Source organism: Rhinoderma darwinii, chromosome 2, assembly GCF_050947455.1.
Source record: "Rhinoderma darwinii isolate aRhiDar2 chromosome 2, aRhiDar2.hap1, whole genome shotgun sequence".
NCBI classification, from domain to species: domain Eukaryota; kingdom Metazoa; phylum Chordata; class Amphibia; order Anura; family Rhinodermatidae; genus Rhinoderma; species Rhinoderma darwinii.
Window position 1 is genome coordinate 159,606,484 of NC_134688.1, and position 21,725 is coordinate 159,628,208.

Sequence of the window (21,725 nt, forward strand, 5' to 3'; positions counted from 1 at the left end):
TGACTGCGCCCAAATCTCTGCGTCGGCACACGGTGTAGAAACAGATAGGGTTGTAAAGGATGGATCCAGCGCCAAGACAAAGGGTATGTTTAAAAAGGGGAACTCTGTTCCAATTTTATTCGAGATTTCATTAAAAATAGAAAGTTCCAGGTACAAGGGTGGATAGAAGGTGTAAGAGTTACCTACGCATTTCAGGCGACCACAGCATCCTTATTCATGGCTTGTTTTGTTTAAACAAGCCATGAATAAGGACGCTGTGGTCGTCTGAAACGCGTAGGCAACGCTTACACCTTCTATCCACCCTTGTACCTGGAACTTTTTATTTTTAATGAAATCTCTAATAAAATTGGAACGGAGTTCCCCTTTTTAAACATACCCTTTGTCTTGGCGCTGGATCCATCCTTTACAACCCTATCTATTACCAAATGTACTTTGTATAAATTATATATATACGGTAATACTCTTCTAGACCTTTTTTTAACATCTTTAATAAAAGCTAAGATCTGTTTTAATAAAATTTAATCAACAGGAATCATCAGAATGTAAATTCAGCTGATCAGCGCCTATCATAAAGCAATGAAATTGTGACTATTGTAGTGAATGATCAGCACAAGCAAGCATCATAAATAATGTGCCAAGTATAGTTACAGTGTAAAGAAAAATAAACAGAGGAGGACATAACATGTCTGTAATAATTTACAAGAGATGAAAAGCTTCCTATTCACTTGGTAATGTTGGTGGTGACACAGCAGATTATTGTATGTGAATAACACTCTGTAACTCCATCACCTCTAATTGGCAGGTGTTCAACGTTCTTAGAGTGACGATAGATATATACTACCGTTCAAAAGTTTGGGGTCACCCAGACAATTTTGTGTTTTCCATGAAAACTCACACTTATATTTATCAAATGAGTTGCAAAATGACTAGAAAATATAGTCAAGACATTAACAAGGTTAGAAATAATGATTTTTATTTCAAATAATAATTTTCTCCTTCAAACTTTGCTTTCGTCAAAGAATGCTCCATTTGCAGCTATTACAGCATTGCAGACCTTTGGCATTCTAGCTGTTAATTTGCTGAGGTAATCGGGAGAAATTTCACCCCATGCTTCCAGAAGCCCCTCCCACAAGTTGGATTGGCTTGATGGGCACTTCTTGCGTACCATACGGTCAAGCTGCTCCCACAATAGCTCTATGGGGTTGAGATCTGGTGACTGCGCTGGCCACTCCATTACAGATAGAATACCAGCTGCCTGCTTCTTCCCTAAATAGTTCTTGCATAATTTGGAGGTGTGCTTTGGGTCATTGTCCTGTTGTAGGATGAAATTGGCTCCAATCAAGCGCTGTCCCCAGGGTATGGCATGGCGTTGCAAAATGAAGTGATAGCCTTCCTTATTCAAAATCCCTTTTACCTTGTACAAATCTCCCACTTTACCAGCACCAAAGCAACCCCAGACCATCACATTACCTCCACCATGCTTGACAGATGGCGTCAGGCACTCTTCCAGCATCTTTTCAGTTGTTCTGCGTCTCACAAATGTTCTTCTGTGTAATCCAAACACCTTAAACTTCGATTCGTCTGTCCATAACACTTTTTTCCAATATTCCTCTGTCCAATGTCTGTGTGCTTTTGCCCATATTAATCTTTTCCTTTTATTAGCCAGTCTCAGATATGGCTTTTTCTTTGCCACTCTGCCCTGAAGGCCAACATCCCGGAGTCGCCTCTTCACTGTAGACGTTGACACTGGCGTTTTGCGGGTACTATTTAATGAAGCTGCCAGTTGAGGACCTGTGAGGCATCTATTTCTCAAACTAGAGACTTTAATGTACTTGCCTTGTTGCTCAGTTGTGCAGCGGGGCCTCCCATTTCTCTTTCTACTCTGGTTAGAGCCTGTTTGTGCTGTCCTCTGAAGGGAGTAGTACACACCGTTGTAGGAAATCTTCAGTTTCTTGGCAATTTCTCGCATGGAATAGCCTTCATTTCTAAGAACAAGAATAGACTGTCGAGTTTCACATGAAAGCTCTCTTTTTCTAGCCATTTTGAGAGTTTAATCGAACCCACAAATGTAATGCTCCAGATTCTTAACTAGCTCAAAGGAAGGTCAGATTTATAGCTCCTCTAAACAGCAAAACTGTTTACAGCGGTGCTAACATAATTGCACAAGGGTTTTCAAGTGTTTTCTAATCATCCATTAGCCTTCTAACACAGTTAGCAAACACAATGTACCATTAGAACTCTGGAGTGATGGTTGCAGGAAATGGGCCTCTATACACCTATGTAGATATTGCATTAAAAACCAGAGGTTTGCAGCTAGAATAGTCATTTAGCACATTAACAATGTATAGAGTGTATTTCTGATTAATTTAATATAATCTTCATTGAAAAAAACTGTGCTTTTCTTGCAAAAATAAGGAAATTTCTAAGTGACCCTAAACTTTTGAACGGTAGTGTAGATAGATAGACAGACAGATATAGATGTTCTGGTCATATTTATAGGATTGTGTATAAAATGTACTAGAACGATGTAAAGGAGCCATTTGTGTTAATTTCGTTTGTAATATCAAATCTTTTAATATAAACTTATGTGTATTGGCATACGCCAAAATAAGTCCTCACTAGAGATGAGCGAACCGGGACAACCGAACCCGGTTTCGGTCCGAACATCGGGAAAAGTTCGGTTCGCAGCGAATCCGAACTTCACCGGGTTTGGCTGAACCCGTTTTGACCGAACCCGGTCAAAAATATTATACAAATCGGCAGCCACTTGTCTCTATCAATCACTGATAGAGAAAAGAGGCTGCTGATTAAAAATAAAATAAAAAGCATTTCATACGTACCCGGTCGTTGTCTTGGTGACGAGTCCCTCTTCTTCCTCCAGTCCGACCTTCTTTTCTGACGCGGCAGCCTGTGATTGGCTGCAGAGGCCTCTGCAGCCTGTGATTGGCTTCAGAGGCCGTGGCAGCCTGTGATTGGCTGCAGCGGTCACATGGGCTGTATCGTCATCCAGGAATGTCGGGCCGGATGTCGAGAGGGACGCGTCACCAAGGCAACGGCCAGGAGACCGGACTGGAGGAAGCAGAAAGTTCTCTGTAAGTTTCGGAGTATATAGAGGCGGCTCTCTTGTTCTAGTATCCGCCTTTCGCTTCATGCGGTCGACAGCCAGCAAAATAGAGGACTGGGTCCGCTGCCAAATCTGTAGAAAGTCCCTGAATGCAGAGTCAGCTGCGGACCCCTGGGACGTAGCTGAAACAGGAAGAGGAATTTGTGGATGTTGGCCGTAGACAATGAAGAACGGTGTAGAAGCAGTGGACTCACTTATGTGGTTGTTGTATGAGAACTCGGCCCAAGGAAGAAGCTGTACCCAGTCATCATGCTGCATGGAGAAGAGGTGTCGTAGATAATTCTCCATGATTTGGTTAATCCTCTCGACTTGACCATTGGACTAGGGATGGTAGACTGAGGAAAAGTCCAACTTCACATCTAGGAGTTTACAGAGGGCTCTACAGAACTTTGAGGTAAACTGAACCCCCCGATCAGACACAATATGAAGAGGCAAGCCATGCAAGCGGGAGTTGTGTTGGATGAAGAGGTTAGCCAGTCGAGAAGCAGAAAGTAGGCCTGTCAGCGGAACAAAATGAGCCATTTTCGAGAACTGGTCCACCACCACCTAGACCGTATTGCATCCAGCAGAGGAAGGAAGGTCTGTGACAAAGTCCAGTGATATATGCTGCCAGGGAGCATTGGGCACAGGTAGAGGTTGGAGCAGACCAGCAGGCTTGGAGTGAGCAACCTTGTTGGCATCGCACAAAGTGCAGGACGAGACAAAGTCCACAATATCTTTGGGCAGCATGGGCCACCAGAAATGATGGGCAATCAGATCTTGGGTTTTACGAGCACCAGTGTGCCCAGCCAGTTTGGAGCTGTGCCCCCAGCGAAGGATTCTCCTCCTGTCTGCCAGGCGCACAAAAGTCCTCCCCGGAGGGATGTCTCTAAATTGCAGAGGATTAACAGAAATAATACAGGACGGATCAAAGATACTTTGCGGAGACTCCACAGTGTCCTCTGTCTCGAACGACCTGGACAAGGCATCGGCCCTCACATTTTTGGCAGCAGGCTCATAGTGGAGCACAAACTGGTTCCGGGCGAATAACAGCGACCACCTGGCTTGACCCGGCCGTTGGGCCGACTGGTGAGGTTCTTGTGGTCGGTATATATCAGGATGTCAAGATGTCTCCACTCCTGCAGAGCCAATTTGATGGCCAGTAACTCCCGATCTCTAATAGAGTCATTGCGCTCTGCAGGAGAAAAAAGTCTAGAATAATAGCCAAATACCACTGCCTTCCCTTTGGAACCTCTCTGGAACAGAAGTGCACCTGTACCAACAGAGTAGGCGTCTACCTCCAACGAAAACTGTGGACATCAGGATGATGGAGGGTTGAGGCTGACGTGAAGGCACACTTAAGGCTATTAAATGCAGATTCTGCCTCAGGAGTCCACACCTTGGCGATCATACCTTTTTGGTGAGGGTAGAGATGGGAGCTGTCAGTGAAGAGATGTTTGGGATAAACTGCCGGTAGAAGTTGGCGAATCCCAAAAAACGCTGTATGGACCTCAAGCCTTGAGGACGTGGCCATTCCAGGACCGAGTTTACCTTCTCAGAATCCATCTTGGGGCCTTGATCCGAGATGATGTAGCCCAGGAATGGTAGAGAATTCTTCTCAAACACACTTCTCCAGCTTGGCATACAGGCTATTCTCCCTTAATCGCAGGAGAACTTTTCGGGCATGTCTCTGATGAATCGTCGGATCTGGAGAAAAAAATCAAAATGTCATCGAGATAGACAACAACACAGACATAGAGACATAGAGGAGATCTCGGAAGATGTCACTGACGAACTCTTGGAAGACCGCGGGAGCGTTACAAAGATTAAAGGGCATTATCAGGTATTCATTGTGCCCGTCCCGGGTGTTGAATGCCATATTCCATTCGTCAATCGGCGGATCCAGATCAAGTTGTAAGCCCCGTGCAAGTCTAGTTTAGAGAAAATCTTGGCTCCTCGTATGCGGTCAAATAGTTCGGAAATTAGTGGCAATGGATATTTGTTCTTGACCGTGATTTGATTGAGATCCGGTAGTCGATGCAAGGCCGAAGAGATCCATCTTTCTTCTTGACAAAGAAGAACCCGGCCCCGGCTGGGGAGGAGGATTTTTGTATGAAACCCCTCTCCAGATTCTCCTTGATATAGGCCAACATAGACTGAGTCTCTGGCAAGGAGAGAGGGTATGCCCTTCCACGAGGAGGGAACGCATTAGGAACCTGTTCAATGGGACAGTCATAAGCCCGGTGTGGGGGCAGCGTCTCAGCCTCCTTCTTGCTGAAGACATCCGCAAATTGAGAGTAATGAGGAGGTAATCCTGCCAACGTCTGAGGCAGGGAATGCTGGACCGGATGGATCTGTAACAGACAGTGATTGAGACACTTGGAACCCCATTGGAGAACCTCTCCGGGAATTCCAGTCCAGGACTGGGGCACGTAGTCAAAGCAAAGGCAGGCCCAGCAGCACAGAGTTGACGGCTTTGGGCAGGACAAAAAATGAAATTAGCTCTGAATGAAGGGCTCCCACTTGGAGCTTCAGCAGTTTGGTCTCAGATACAATTGGATCGGGCAGAGGCAGTCCATTCACTGAGGCAACAGCCAAAGACATCTCCAGAGGGACTGGGGTCAACGGGAGAAGATCCACTAGGTCCTTTTGGATGAAGTTAGCTTCGGATCCAGAGTCCAGATAGGCAGAGACCTGGTGCGTCTTTTTCGCCGGACACTATGGTCACGGGTTGGATAGTTTTGAAGAGAGTTTTTTTATTCAGCGCTGTATTGCCTAGGGTTGTCTCTCCAACCAATCCTGGGCATTTGGAGTTCTTTGGCTTCTGAGGGCACAAACGCACAACATGGCCTCCGAGGCTGCAGTACAGACAAAGTCCCGTTGTCTCTCCTGGACGGATAATTTGAGCCGGTCCACCTGCATAGTCTCCTCTGGTGGAACAACTGGCGAGTGCAACAGGGATTGCTGGAAAGTAGGAGCCAGCTTTGGAAGTCTTCTCTCCCGACGAACCTCTTGGGATCGCTCTCAGATCCTCTGATGTCAATCTGGGTGGCGAGAAGAATGAGGTCATCCATTGGACTCCAGGGTTGGTGGCAGATCAAGAGCGGCAAGCTCATCCTTAATCTCGGAAGACAGTCCCTGCCAGAGTGTAGCCACCAAGGCCTCGTTGCTCCAGGACAGCTCTGCCGCCAGGGTGTGAAACTGAATGGCGTACTCGCCCACGGAGGTGTTTCCCTGGCGAAGGGTCACCAGAGATGCAGCAGCAGATGAGACTCGCCCAGTTCCTCAAATACCGTGCGGAAAGTCTGTAGGAAACACTGGAAGTCACGGGTCTCTGGTCCCTGACATTCCCAGATAGGATTCACCCATGCTAGGGCATTGCCAGTAAGGAGCAAGATGATGATTAAAGCAATCCTTGCGCCATCAGACGGAAATACTTTGGCATGTAGGCTGAAGTGGATCTGGCACTGGTTCGGAAAACCCCTGTAGGTACTCGTGTCTCTGTTTGAAGCGAGAAGGTAGTGACAGCAAGAATCGTGAGTCGGTACTGGTACTGCCAGGAGGTGTAATAGGAGGAACAGCCGGAGGGACAGGAACAGGTGCCTTTATGACTGCAGCTTGTGCATCCAGTTGCTGTGTAATGGAGTTCACTGCCAGGAGAAGTTGGTCTTGGCTTGACCGAAGGTCTCGCAGGTCTGCCTGCATGGCTTGTGACATCGTCATGGTCTTGGGTTGACCAGCGGGGTCCATGGCCCAAGCATACTGTCACGAACTATGGGTATGTGGACTCACTGGGCCGTACCACCGTAGCGGGATAGCAGCTGGCCAACAGAGTACCAAGTCAATATATACACAGTCCAAGCACAAGGGTACCTGTAGGGGTTCAAACAACGGATAGGCACAGATGGGACCTTAACAGCAGACACAAAACGTGGTGTAACACAGAAGGTGGAACCGGTAGCACAACACGACTCCAACAGGTTTAAGGCACAGGAACAAATAGTACGGTATACAGGATACAGGTAGCAGGGCATGGAAAACAATGGGAACAGGATAACACTAAGGGACCATTTGCAAGACTAACATAGGAAAACACAACAACGCTCAGGCAATGAGCAAAGGGGCTGGGCCCTTCTTATAGTCCAGGGTGATCATAGGCTAATTAGGAATAATTCCCACGTGTGCACGCTGGCCCTTTAAGGCCGGGCATAAGCATGTGCGCGAAACCACAAAAAAAGGCCATACTCACTAGGTAGGTGGGTGGGTGAAAACCCGTTCCCATCAGGAACGCAGACGGGTCAAAGAATGCTGCAGAAGGAGTGTGCATTAAATAGTGATAGCCCCTCCCACTAGTCTTGAGGGGAGTGGCGGACTAAGTGCTCAAAGGTGTGCGATAAATGTGTGTCAGTGTAGTGCTAGGGTGTGAATGGATGGTAAAAAATAAATATGTATGTATGAAAGTGTCAGAACTGTGTAATAATGTAATAAAAATAAATAAATAAAATAAATGTGATGAATAGGGGTCAGTGCTGTGAATAGTACATGGGGTGTCAGTACTATGTGTAATACGTGGAGGGATAATGTGCTGGTCGTCAGGCATGGCGTATCTTGCCGAATAACAGCCTATTTGTAACGCCGCTAGTGTTAGCTAAAGCGGGCTGCTCTGCATTCCAAACCAAACGCCAGCACATCATGCCCTCCCAGCATATAAGACCCGGCTGCGTCCTGAAAAAAAGTGTAGTATACGTAGTAAGAAATATCCATGAAACATGGGGTATTAGTTGTTATTTTGGCCAAAATACGCAAAGCTCGCAACCCAACGTCAAGGGTCCCCAGTGCCTTGCGAGTCCCTAACCAGAACTTTTCGTTCCTAAGCATGTGCGCGCATGTGCGCGCACCCTATGGGACACAGCAGACCAGAGCAGAAGTGAGCGCTGGCGTCTCCTGGGGAGGAGATGTGAGCCAGCGCTCACAGATCCAATGCTGCGGCCCGCCAGGGGGTGAATAATCCTGAAGGTCCGCGGCCATGGACGCTACAGGTAGATACATAGAGACAGCTGTATCACTGAGCTGAATGCCGCTATAGAGCTGTAAAGAGTTTAAAATCTGCAGGACATTCTGGAACGTCCCTGCAGAGTTAATTGCGGACTGACGAGACGTTTATAGTCTATGGGCAGCCCTCAAGTAGTTAAAGAAGCTTTCTGGTTTGTTCGTTTTTTTCATTCATTAGATCCCTATCCCCCAATATATAAACTCAGCGAGTATTACCTTATTTAGTTATTCCTTTCTATCTAAATTCTTCTCTTTAGTTGGGTCATGTGACCTCACTCCGACCTAATAAAATCTACAGCAGTTAATGTAATTGAGAGTCAGCCTCTTCACTTCCTGGTTTATAGACCGTACCAAACAGGTTCTCCACAGAGTGGATACAGAAACTTATGTCACTAACTACAGATAAGCAAACACATAACTCTCACACAGTTCATGAGGCTGAGCTGCGACCTCCTTCATTATAACTGTATGATAGTTATGTGTGTGCTCATCAGTAGGTAGTTAATGACAGTTGTTTCTGTATCACCTCTGTGGAGAACCTGTTTGGTACAGTCCATAAATCAGAAAGTGAAGAGACTGACTCTTATCTACATTAACTGCTGTAGATTTTATCAGGTCAGAGTGAGGTCTAGAATAAGGCTTTTTTTTAAATCATAATGTAATTGAGAGTCAGCCTCTTCACTTCCTGGTTTATAGACCGTACCAAACAGGTTCTCCACAGAGTGGATACAGAAACTTATGTCATTAACTACAGATAAGCAAACACATAAGGGTATGTTCACACGGCGGGGGTCCGTAACGGCTGAAATTACGGTGATGTTTCAGCCTGAAAACATCCCCGTAATTTCAGCCGTACCGGCATGTGCAGGCGCTTGAACGCCGCGTCAATTACGGCCGTAATTAGCGCTGCTATTCATTGGAGTCAATGAATAGCGGCTCCAATTACGGCCAAAGAAGTGACAGGTCACTTCTTCTACGCGGGCGTCTATTTACGCGCCGTCATTTGACAGCGGCGCGTAAATATACGCCTCGTGTGAACAGACAAACATCTGCCCATTGCTTTCAATGGGCAGATGTTTGTCAGCGCTATTGAGGAGCTATTTTCGGGCGTAATTCGGGGCAAAAACGCCCGATTTACGTCCGTAAATAGGCCGTGTGAACATACCCTAACTCTCACACAGTTCAGGAGGCTGAACTGCGACCCCCTTCATTATAACTGTATGATAGTTATGTGTCTGCTCATCAGTAGGTAGTTAATGACAGTTGTTTCTGTATCACCTCTGTGGAGAACCTGTTTGGTACAGTCCATAAATCAGAAAGTGAAGAGACTGACTCTTATCTACATTAACTGCTGTAGATTTTATCAGGTCAGAGTGAGTTCTAGAATAAGGCTTTTTTTTTTATCATATCGCTTTTAATGTAATATTTTCAAAATTTTTATTCAATTGTGTCCTCATGTTTTCCTTTTTAATGTTTTCTGATTTATACTTCTCTATGGGGGGCTGCCATTTTTTTTCATCTCTGTGTGTGTTGATTAACGACACATACAGAGATGGAATACGGCACATACAACCCCATAGAGAATGCGAATGGGTGCCGTTCCATTCGCAGTTGCGTGCGCCGTCTGTGTGGGAACGGCGCATTCGCCGCTCCCACACAGACCAAAATGAAGCTCGTTCGTAGAGAGCAATCCCACGCCATTTTCATGTGGACCGGAAGTCGCTGCCGGACAGTAAGATGACTACTTCCGGCCATGGCTTCTGGCCATATGTTCAACAAACCGAAGGCGCAAGGAAGAGGAGCGTAGACCAGCAGAGGCGGCGGCAGGAGCAGGTAATTTATGTTCATGTGTATTATGTTCGTGTGTATTATGTTCGTGTATTACTGTCTGCTGAGCCCTGTATCTAATCCTCCTACACTGTGCAGTCGCTCAGAAAATGGCGGCACACAGTGTAGGAAGTTTGAAGACATTCAAACCATTACTTCTCCTGGCACTAGCCAGAAGAAGGGAGGGGGGATTGTGTGAGGACACTAGAGGAGAGTGTGTCAACCCCAAATTTGCAGCATACATCAATGAGGTTGCTTTACCACAGTGACCATGCTGCAATTTTGGGAACTGCTCCCTCTAGTGGCCAGCACATGGAAAGGTTATAAATTAGAATCGAATTTATAATTTTTCCTGACTTGTGAAAAAATTAAAAAAATTAAAACAATGTGTAATAACTTAAATACTAATTGTTTAACTGAAAAAAAAAAATAATAATAATTTCTAGCGACACATTCACTTTAACCCCTTCCCGCACCTTGACGTTAATGTACGTCAATGTGTGCAGTTCGTTCCCGCACCTTGACGTGCATTAACGTCTGCACTTTAAAAGTTAACCGCCGCGCGGCGCAACACCGCAGCGGCGGTTAACTTCACAGTTAGTATGCCCCGATGTCCGGGCAGACTACAAGGGACGAATGAAAGCGGTCCCTTGCTCCAGATCGCTCTGATTGGTTAGTCTGTTCAGACTTTCCAATCAGAGCTTAGGATCTTAGAAGTACGACGTCACAGGCTCCGATTTCCTGTTGGAGTAAGGAAGTTAAGGAGATCGGAGCCTGTGGACGTCGTGAGAAGAGAAAGTGACAAAAAAAAGCCCAAAAACACCCATTAACCCCTTGATCACAGCATTTAAACTGTGATCACCCCCTCCCTTCCTCTCCCAGTCTATAAGGGAGATTTTTTTCTGTTTTTTTTAAAAAAAATAATAATCATAAAACTCAAAAAAATAAGTTTAGTGAGCGTTAGTCAGCGTTAGTGAGCATTAGTGAGCATTAGTGAGCGTTAGTGAGCGTTAGTGAGCGTTAATCAGCGTCAATTTAGTCGGTGTAAGACCGTCTGTTAGTCAGCGTCAGACCGTCTTGTTTGTAAATCAATCAGCGTCAGTCATCGTCTTTTTGTGTAGTTTAGTCACCGTTAGCCAGTTTTAGTGTCAGAAAATAAAAAACTTACTGTGTACGTTAGTGTTAGATCAGTGCATCAGTCAATCAGCGTCAGTTAGGATCAGTCAGTGTGTGATTGTCAGTCAGCGTCGTCTTTTTGTCAGTGTACTTTAGTCAGTGTCAGTCAGCGTCAGTTAGTCAGTCATTTTGTCCGTGTTAGTGAGAGTTTCAGTGTCATAAAATAAAAAAATAAAAAATAAAAATATTAGTGTACATTAGTATTTTATGTAAAAAAAAAAAAAGACAAAAAAAGTTATATTATACATTTGTTGTATACAGCACTTTAGTATACAAGTCCACATATACACTTTAGTAAAAATAATAAAAATGGCCCGCAAAACCTTTACTGCAGAGGAGGCATATGAGATGCTGGCATCGGACACCGATACTGCAAGTGATCCTGGGTCCGCATTTGTGCTGTCCTCCTCCTCAAGCGACACCGAAGAACCTCCTTGCAGTCGCAGGAGGGTTAGTGTTCAGGTTACACCTGCACTTGAACCTGAACCCAATTGGTTGCCCCCAACCTCCTACACCCCCCAAGTACCGGACTTTACTGCTGCTGCAGGGGTCCAAGTCCAGACATCAGGACTGTCCGAAATGGAGTTTTTCCAGCTCTTTTTTTCGGACAGCGTTGTGGAAAATATTGTTGAGCAAACTAATCTCTGTGCTCAACAATTCATTGCTGTCAACCCTGGTAGTTATTATGCCCGGCCTTACAGGTGGCATCCCACCGACAAAGCAGAAATGCTTCAGTACTGGGGATTGGTCCTAAATATGGGCCTAACGAAGAAGCCATCGGTGAGGGCCTATTGGTCCACCGATATTCTGTACCACTGCCCCTTATACCGCACCACAATGCCCAGGGCTCGTTTTGAGGCAATCCAAAAATTCTTGCATTTCAATGATAATTCCCAGTGCCCCCCCCAGAATGACCCAAATTTTGATCGACTCTATAAAATTAGACCCCTTATTTCCCATTTGGCCCAAACATTTGCATCGTCCTATACCCCATCAAGACAAATTGCCATTGACGAGTCCCTGGTGCATTTCAAAGGAAGGGTGAAGTTCAGGCAGTATTTGCCCAACAAACGTGCCAGGTATGGCATCAAGATCTATAAGTTGTGTGAGTCGGAGTCGGGCTACACACATACTTTTAGAATATATGAGGGAAGGGACAGTCAGATTGAGCCCCCAAACTGCCCACCTGTCCTGACCACAACTGGGAAGATTGTCTGGGACCTCCTGCACCCACTGTTTAATCAGGGGTACCACTTGTATATAGACAACTGGTATACAAGTGTACCCCTGTTCAAATGCCTGGCAGAGCAAAAAACAGTGGCGTGTGGGACGGTCCGCAAAAACCAGAGACAGCTCCCAAAAACCCTTCTCAGTCAACCCCTGCAGCGTGGGGAGAGCAGGGCGCTCCACAGTGAAGGGGTCCTTTTTTTAAAATTCAGGGACAAGAAGGATGTCCTAATGCTAACATCCATTCACGACGCCACCTGCTCCCTTGTCCCTGTGCGTGGTGCAACACCCACCACCACGTCACGGCCTCTCTGCATCCAGGCCTATAACAAATACATGGGGGGAGTGGACCTTTCTGACCAGGTGCTCAAGCCGTACAATGCCATGCGGAAATCAAAAATTTGGTACAAAAAATTGGCGGTGCACTTTGTCCAAATGGCATTGTACAACTCCTTTGTAATATACAGGAGCACTGGTCAGGAGGGGACATACCTGGAGTACCAGGAGAAGGTAATCAAATCCCTTCTCTTTGGGAATGTGGCAGAGGTAGGGGAAAGTTCTACCTCTGCAAGCAGTGATGTCCCCAGGATAGTTCCAGGACAGCACTTTCCTGGTGAAGTGCCGTCCACAGAAACAAAAAAGCGCCCCCAGAAAAGGTGTCGTGTCTGTGCCAAAAGAGGCATAAGGAGAGACACGACATACCAGTGTAACACCTGTCCCACCCACCCTGGACTGTGTATCAAGGAGTGCTTCCAAATATATCACACCTCTCTGGAGTTCTAAATTAAATTTGTATCTGCCCCTTTCAATTATAATTATCGTCCCTTTCATTTAAAATTACGGTGCCTTACCATAACCATTTCACCATTTAAAAATTGAACATCCCCTCCATAACAAAACTAAAAATACCCATTATACCCCTAGATGAATACCTAGGATTTGTAATACCGTGTAGTATCTGCACAATTTTTTAGGCCTATGCAAACATGACATGTGCCCAAAAATCATCCAAGTAAAATAAGGCCTCAAAATCCTTGTGGTGTTCCAATACTTTCTGGCCCTGCCATATGTCCAGCAACAGCAGATTAGGGCCAAGTTGGGGGTATTTATAAACTCGAAATAGCCTGATAAATGTTGAGGTGCTTTTCTTCACTTGCATGCTCTGTGTCTGAAAAATCTGTCCTATAAATGAAGCATTTGTGAAAAAAATTGAAAATGTTCTTTTTCACACCACATTTCCACAAGATTCTGCAAAAAAACTGTGCGGTCAAAAAAGTGATGACACCCCTAGATAAATTCCTTGAGGGGTGTAGTATTCGAAATGGGGTCATTTCTGGGTGTTTTCTATCATTATGGGGGCTCAGAGTCTCTTCAAAGATCAAATGGAGCCGTTGAACCAATCATGCAAAACTTGGGCCCTGAAAATCAAAGGCTGCTCCTTCAATTCCAGGCACTGCCATGTGCCCACGCAACATATTTGGATCACTTTGAGGGTATCTCTGAACTCAGTTCAAATGGGCCAATAAATGTTGGTGTTTTTCTTCACTTGCATGCTCTGAACAATCTGTCCTATAAATGAAACATTGGTGAAAAAAATTGAAAATAGTTTTTTTCATGCCAGATTTCGACAAGATTCTGCAAAAAAATTGTGTGGTCAAAAATGTGATCGCACACCGAGAAAAATTCTTAGAGGGGTGTAGTTATCAAAATGGGGCTATTTATGGGGGTTTCCCATAATTATGGGGGATCAGAGTCTCATGCAAAACTTGAGTCCTGAAAAACTAAGGCTTCTGCTTCACTTCCCTGCACTGCCATGTGTCCACACAACATATTTGGACCACTTTGGGGGTATCTCTGAACTCGGTACAAATGGGCCAATAAATGTTAAGGTGCTTTTCTTCACTTGCATGCTCTGTGTCTGAAAACTCTGTCCTATGAATGAAGCAGTTATGAAAAAATGTTAAATGTTCTTTTTCACGCCAGATATCCACAAGATTCTGCAAAAAAAATATGGGGTTAAAAAATTGATCACACCCCTAGAAAAAATTCCTTGAGGGGTCCAGTTTCCAAAATGGGGTCACTTTTGGGGGGCTTCCACTGTTTTGGTCGCTCCAGGGCATTGCAAATGCGACATGGCACTGAAAACTATTCCAGCAAAATCCGTGCTCCAAAATCCAAATGACGCTCCTTCTCTTCTGAGCCTTGCTGTGGGTCCAAACAGCGGTGTATTACCACATATGTGGTATTGCCGTAATCGGGAGAAATTGCTTTACAAATGTAGTGGGGCTTTGTCTCCTTTATTCCTTGTCAAAATGAAAAATTTCTATGTTTTTCCAGAAAAAAAGTAGATTTTCATATTCACACACTAATTCAAATAAATTTTGCAAAACAACTGTGTGGTCAAAATGCTAACTATACCCCTAGAAAGATTCCTTGAGGGGTCCAGTTTAAAAAATGGGGTCACTTTTTGGGCATTTCCACTATTTTGGTCGCTCCAGGGAATTGCAAATGCGACATGGCACTGAAAACTATTCCAGCAAAATCCGTGCTCCAAAATCCAAATGACGCTCCTTCTCTTCTGAGCCTTGCTGTGGGTCCAAACAGCAGTGTATTACCACATATGTGGTATTGCCGTAATCGGGAGAAATTGCTTTACAAATGTAGTGGGGCTTTGTCTCCTTTATTCCTTGTCAAAATGAAAAATTTCTATGTTTTTCCAGAAAAAAAGTAGATTTTCATATTCACACACTAATTCAAATAAATTTTGAAAAACAACTGTGTGGTCAAAATGCTAACTATACCCCTAGAAAGATTCCTTGAGGGGTCCAGTTTCAAAAATGGGGTCACTTTTTGGGCATTTCCACTGTTTTGGTCGCTCCAGGGAATTGCAAATGCGACATGGCACTGAAAACTATTCCAGCAAAATCCGTGCTCCAAAATCCAAATGACGCTCCTTCTCCTCTGAGCCTTGCTGTGGGTCCAAACAGCAGTGTATTACCACATATGTGGTATTGCCGTAATCGGGAGAAATTGCTTTACAAATGTAGTGGGGCTTTGTCTCCTTTATTCCTTGTCAAAATTAAAAATTTCTATGTTTTTCCAGAAAAAAAGTAGATTTTCATATTCACACACTAATTCAAATAAATTTTGCAAAACAACTGTGTGGTCAAAATGCTAACTATACCCCTAGAAAGATTCCTTGAGGGGTCCAGTTTCAAAAATGGGGTCACTTTTTGGGCATTTCCACTGTTTTGGTCGCTCCAGGGAATTGCAAATGCGACATGGCACTGAAAACTATTCCAGCAAAATCCGTGCTCCAAAATCCAAATGACGCTCCTTCTCTTCTGAGCCTTGCTGTGGGTCCAAACAGCAGTGTATTACCACATATGTGGTATTGCCGTAATCGGGAGAAATTGCTTTACAAATGTAGTGGGGCTTTGTCTCCTTTATTCCTTGTCAAAATGAAAAATTTCTATGTTTTTCCAGAAAAAAAGTAGATTTTCATATTCACACACTAATTCAAATAAATTTTGCAAAACAACTGTGTGGTCAAAATGCTAACTATACCCCTAGAAAGATTCCTTGAGGGGTCCAGTTTCAAAAATGGGGTCACTTTTTGGGCATTTCCACTGTTTTGGTCGCTCCAGGGAATTGCAAATGCGACATGGCACTGAAAACTATTCCAGCAAAATCCGTGCTCCAAAATCCAAATGACGCTCCTTCTCTTCTGAGCCTTGCTGTGGGTCCAAACAGCAGTATATTACCACATATGTGGTATTGCCGTAACCGGGAGAAATTGCTTTACAAATGTAGTGGTGCTTTGTCTCCTTTATTCCTTGTCAAAATGAAAAATTTCTATGTTTTTCCAGAAAAAAAGTAGATTTTCATATTCACACACTAATTCAAATAAATTTTGCAAAACAACTGTGTGGTCAAAATGCTAACTATACCCCTAGAAAGATTCCTTGAGGGGTGCAGTTTACAAAATGGCGTCACTTTTTCTCTCTTTTTACTGTATCGGCAGCACAAGAACTCTTCAAATCTGACATGGTGCCTAAAATATATTCTAAAAAAAGGAGGCCCCAAAATCCCCTAGGTGTTCCTTTGCTTCTGAGGCCTGTGCTTCAGTCCGTTATCCCACATGTGGCTGTTGTGTGCTATTTCTAAAAAGTGCAGAATCTGGGCAATAAATATTGAGTTGCATTTTTTGGAAAAAAACCTTCTGTGTTACAGAAAAAAATGGATTACATATGAATTTTGGCAAAAAAAATGAAAATTGTAAATTTCACCTCTACTTTGCTTTAATTCCTGTGAAACGCCTAAAGGGTTAAAACACTTTCTGAATGCTGTTTTGAATACTTTGAGGGGTGCAGTTTTCAAAATGGGGTGATTTATGGGAACTTTCTAATATATAGGGCCCTCAAAGCCACTTCAGAACTGAACTGGTCCCTGAAAAAATAGGCTTTTGAAATTTTCTTGAAAATATGAGAAATTGCTGCTAAAATTCTAAGCCTTGTAACGTCCTAGAAAAAGAAAAGAATGTTCCAAAAACGATGCAAATATAAAGTAGACATATGGGAAATATAAACTAGTAAGTATTTTGTGTGGTAATACTATCTGTCTTCCAAGCAGATAGATTTAAATTTCGAAAAATGGTAATTTTTGCAAATTTTCTCTAAATTTTGATGTTTTTCACAAATAAATATTAAATTTATCGACCAAATTTTTTCACTAACATAAAGTACAATATGTCACGAGAAAACAATCTCAGAATCGCTTGGATAGGTAAAAGCATTCCGGAGTTATTACCACATAAAGTGACACATGTCAGATTTGAAAAATCGGCTTCGTCCTGAAGGCCAAAACAGGCTCAGTCCTGAAGGGGTTAAAGAGAACCTTTCACTAACCCAGAACTGTGCAGCTGAGTGCACCATGTTATATGTACTGCTGCACAGAGGCCTCTAGCCTCCCTTGTTTTTGAGATATCGGTGCCATTATTATTGGCGCCCGATATGTAAATTATCCCCTGTACTGTCAGTGGGGCATATTTTTTAATGGAAAGGGCAAGGGAGCATGATACTTAGCACTCTGACACTGTCCAATCAGCTCCGGAGAGTGTCAGAGCGGCTTGTGCTGTGTGATCTCTCTCACTAGATCACACATTCTTGTCATCACTGTTTTACAAGAGCTGGAGAGAGAAGGAGAGCGCACGCACAGCTCTGCCGCTTCCACAGGGCAGAAGAGGATAAGAACAGTTCACATCCAGTATGACAGCGGCGGTGTCGGAGCTGTGCGTGTATCCATGCGCGCGCGCAAGCTCTCCTTCTCTCTCTAGCTATTTTAAGACAGTGACCACAAGAATGTGTGATCTCGTGAGAGAGATCATACAGCACAAGGCAATCTGACACTGTCCGTAGCTGGTTGGACAGTATCAGGGCAGATTCAGACGAACGTTGCGTTTTTGACAGCTGCGTGTGTCATCCGTGTATGATGCGCGGCTGCGTGATTTTCGCGCAGCCACCATCATAGAGATGAGGCTAGTCGACGCCCGTCACTGTCCAAGGTGCTGAAAGAGCTAACTGATCGGCAGTAACTCTTTCAGCACCCTCGACAGTGAATGCCGAACACAATGTCGAGAAACCTGTTCAAAAAAAAGAAAAAGTTCGTACTTACCGAGAACTTCCCGGCCGTTGCCTTGGTGACGCGTCCTTGGTGACGCGTCCTTGGTGACGCGCCTCTCTTGACATCGGGCCCCACCTCCCTGGATGACGCGGCAGTCCATGTGACCGCTGCAGCCTGTGCTTGGCCTGTGATTGGCTGGAGCTGTCACTTGGACTGAATTGTCATCCCGGGAGGTCAGACTGGAGGAAGAAGCCGGGAGTTATCGGTAAGTCAGAACTTCGTTTTTTTTACAGGTTCATGTTTATTGGGATCGGTAGTCACTGTCCATGGTGCTGAAACAGTTTAACTCTTTCAGCACCCTGGACAGTGACTATCTCCTGACGTCGCGTACCGGAAATTTGGATGTTTGGGAACAGAAAAGCACGTGGTGCTTTTCTGGTTACATTCATCCTTTTGACAGCTGGTGCGCTGTTTCAGTCGGTTCGCACGGAAGTGCTTCCGTGCGACCTGCGTGGTTTTCACGCACCCATTGACTTCAATGGGTGCGTGATGCGCGAAATACGCAGAGATATTGAACCTGTCGCGTTTTGTACGCAGCGAACAAACGCTGCGCACAAATCACGCACTGTTTGAACTGCCCCATTGACTTCTATAGGGCTGTGCGTGGCGCGCGAAAAATACGCGGCCTGCACACACGAAAATCACGCTCGTGTGAATCCCCCCTCAGAGTGCTAAATATCACGGCCCCCTGCCCTTTCCATGAAAAGACAGTGACAGTACAGGGGGTCATTTACATATCGGGCTCCAAGGCCAGACAGGTAGTTTATAGTGCCCCAGGGTATGTGCAGCAGTGCCTATAACATTGTGTACTCAGCTTCACAGGTATGGGGTAGTGAAAAGTTCTCTTTATGACCGCTCTAAAAAGGTATGTTGGCTATAAAATGGAATGGATAAAAAACTACCAACAGGATTTCTCAACCAGTCTCCATACTGACCATCTGCAGTCTGCTGAAGAGACATAAGAACATACTGTAGCCACTTCTGTACAATACATACCATCCATACATCTATGGAGTCTATAGTCTTTCTTTCGTGCTGCTTGTCCCACCCCCAGACCAGTAATGTTCTCTTTAACCATCAACTATGATTAAGAACACCACTATTGTTCAATTAATCATTAGTTTGGACTTTGTTTCCAAGTTTATTTTAACTTAAACATTACATTTTAGCGACTGTAAAATAATATTAATCATAGTTACCGTTTGCAAAATGTAAACATTTCATTATATATTCATAAACAAAAGAACGTTACATCTAAAGCTTTCTATTATTGCTCCTAACACATTAATCCATTCATTAATACCTGGTAGCCTTTCTTGCCCCAGTGCTTCACCTCCAGTGAAATGTACTTTGCCCCTCACCAAGGATCGCTCTTGTGAGAAAAGAAAACCATGTTTTACAAGGACATGATGTTTTTGTAGTGTCCTTCTAATGTAATTAGGCCTTCAGAACACCACAGCTTTTCATCTTAACACTGTTCGTTCAGGATCCCTTCACCTCACTTTCTTGATATGTCTGGATTTCAAATTTTTGCATTATTATTTTGCATTTGTGGCACTGGAGCAGTTATTGGTGCAGTCATTTCAAACGAATGGAGAGTGACCAGCCGAGCCAGCTCTGTTATAACGGCCACTTGGGTGTTCCAGGGCTTGTGGATGAACTGTGCAGGGAATGCTCTAGGCTCATATCACTGTCGACCTCACTTAACCATCTTCCATGTAGAAGGTAAGAAGCTTTAGAGGTTTTAAAATTTTTGTGATGGGAAGACTTTTATGAGATATTTAATTCTTGGATTTTGCCACTGTATATTCAAGGTTGATTTCACATATATCAGTTGTATCCAGACACTTTTTGCACCTGCTGGCGCCTATAACTTGACGGACAAACGTGGCATGCAATGTTTCTATGCTTGGCTCTGCAAAACTAAGGTCGCGAGATGCAAAACTGACCCCTTGAACTTGAGGACCAGGTATATGTGATTGGGTCCCAACAATATGTGTATTAATATTTGAACAATTATCTGGCAGATCAGGAAATATAAGTTGTTTCTTTTATAGGCATAACATTTAAAGGCAATGTATAGGCACATTTTACTATTGTTTGTGCTGCCTACATTGTTTCATTATTTAATTATATTATTTACTATTTTATTTTAATATTATGTACTATACTATGTTTATTTCAAACTTTAAACAAATTAGGCTCTGTTCACATTAAGTTTTTGCACTAAGTTCAGTATATATGCTGGGAAAGCTCCCAGGACATATGCTGAATGTATCCATAGAGCCCCATTTACTTGATGGTTGCCAAAAGAATGACTATATAGTTGAATACGTCGGAGCCTTTCATAGCTATATGATGTCGTATAGGCTCTGTGGTTCACATTATTGCCCTTGAGTACTGGGGTGCTGGATTCAGGTGTGTATAATCTGTATGTTTTTCCTGTGTTTGTGTAGGTTTCCTCCAACACTCCAAAAACGTACTGCTAGGCAAATAAGTAATGTAATTTCTGCTCTATGTGAACATTTTTGTGAAATATATTTACATTTTAGAAAAAACACAATACATTTTACAACATGCTAACATACTTAATATGTTTGACCACAAACTTTATTGTAAATATTGGAATATACAGGTTTTTTTTTCATATGTACAGTAAACTCTCTATCCTGGAATAAAAATACATTAATATGGTGAAATATATGTCCGTTTTTAAACGTACTGGATTTCCCGAAATTGGCATTAGGGAATGTGTAAGAGAGAGGGAATTTGATGGTAAACCTCAATGGGGACAGAGTGTAATATGAGTGACTACAATCTGTACAGCGCTGTGTGATAAGATGGTGCCATATAAAGTACAGAATTAAAATACAGTCACTTGTTTCTATTATAGTAAGCAGAAGACATGTAAAGTAAGAGTAAAGACTCCAGAGACCAGAAGCTAAAGAATGTTAATGCCCAGTATAATATAATATAGTCACAAGTAAACTCCTATCAGTTGAGGATTATCTGCATTTAAAAAATAAAATGGCAATTAGAATTAGTTTAATATCATAATCCACATTTCAATGGTAGCTCATTATACCTGATACCAACACCATTCTACTCCAGGATCAGGGGCGTAACTAAGAAAGACAGGGGCCCATAGAAAACATTTGACTGGTCCCCCTACCCCCACAACCAACACCCCCCACAACCCCCGCCACTGAACATATATCAGTTCTGTGTACAATTTAAAAATACAACTAGGCCGCCAAGTTGTAGATCATCCACCCCTCTATTTTATGAGATCTCATTAATAATGATCCCACAGTCCTCCTGTAGATTGTTCCACACAAGCCCCTGTAGATAGAGCCACACACCCCTTGTAGATAGTGCCACACACATAGCCCTTGTAGATAGTGCCACACACAGCCCTTGTAGATAGAACCACACTGCTCCCTGTAGACTCTGCCCCATACAGCACCCTTTGTAGATAGCGGCACACACAGCCCCCTTTGTAGATAATGCAACACAGCCCTCCCTTGTAGATTGTGCCAGACACACCCCATGTAGATAGTGCCACCCACACCCCTTGTAGATAGAGCCACACTGCCCCCTATAGACAGTGCCCCATACAGCACCCTTTGTAGATAGTGCCACACACAGCCCCCTTTGT

General features: G+C 43.9%; 1 protein-coding gene across 1 annotated transcript in view; it reads left to right on the forward strand.

Moving 5' to 3' along the window:
• The first annotated feature begins 19,578 nt into the window (after positions 1 to 19,578).
• CLDN10 (claudin 10) overlaps positions 19,579 to 21,725 on the forward strand; it is a 46,279-nt gene continuing 44,132 nt past the window's right edge. Inside the window, exon 1 of the mRNA XM_075850273.1 lies at positions 19,579 to 19,792. Coding sequence (XP_075706388.1) covers positions 19,579 to 19,792 — 214 coding nt within the window. The remainder of the gene's footprint in view (positions 19,793 to 21,725) is intronic.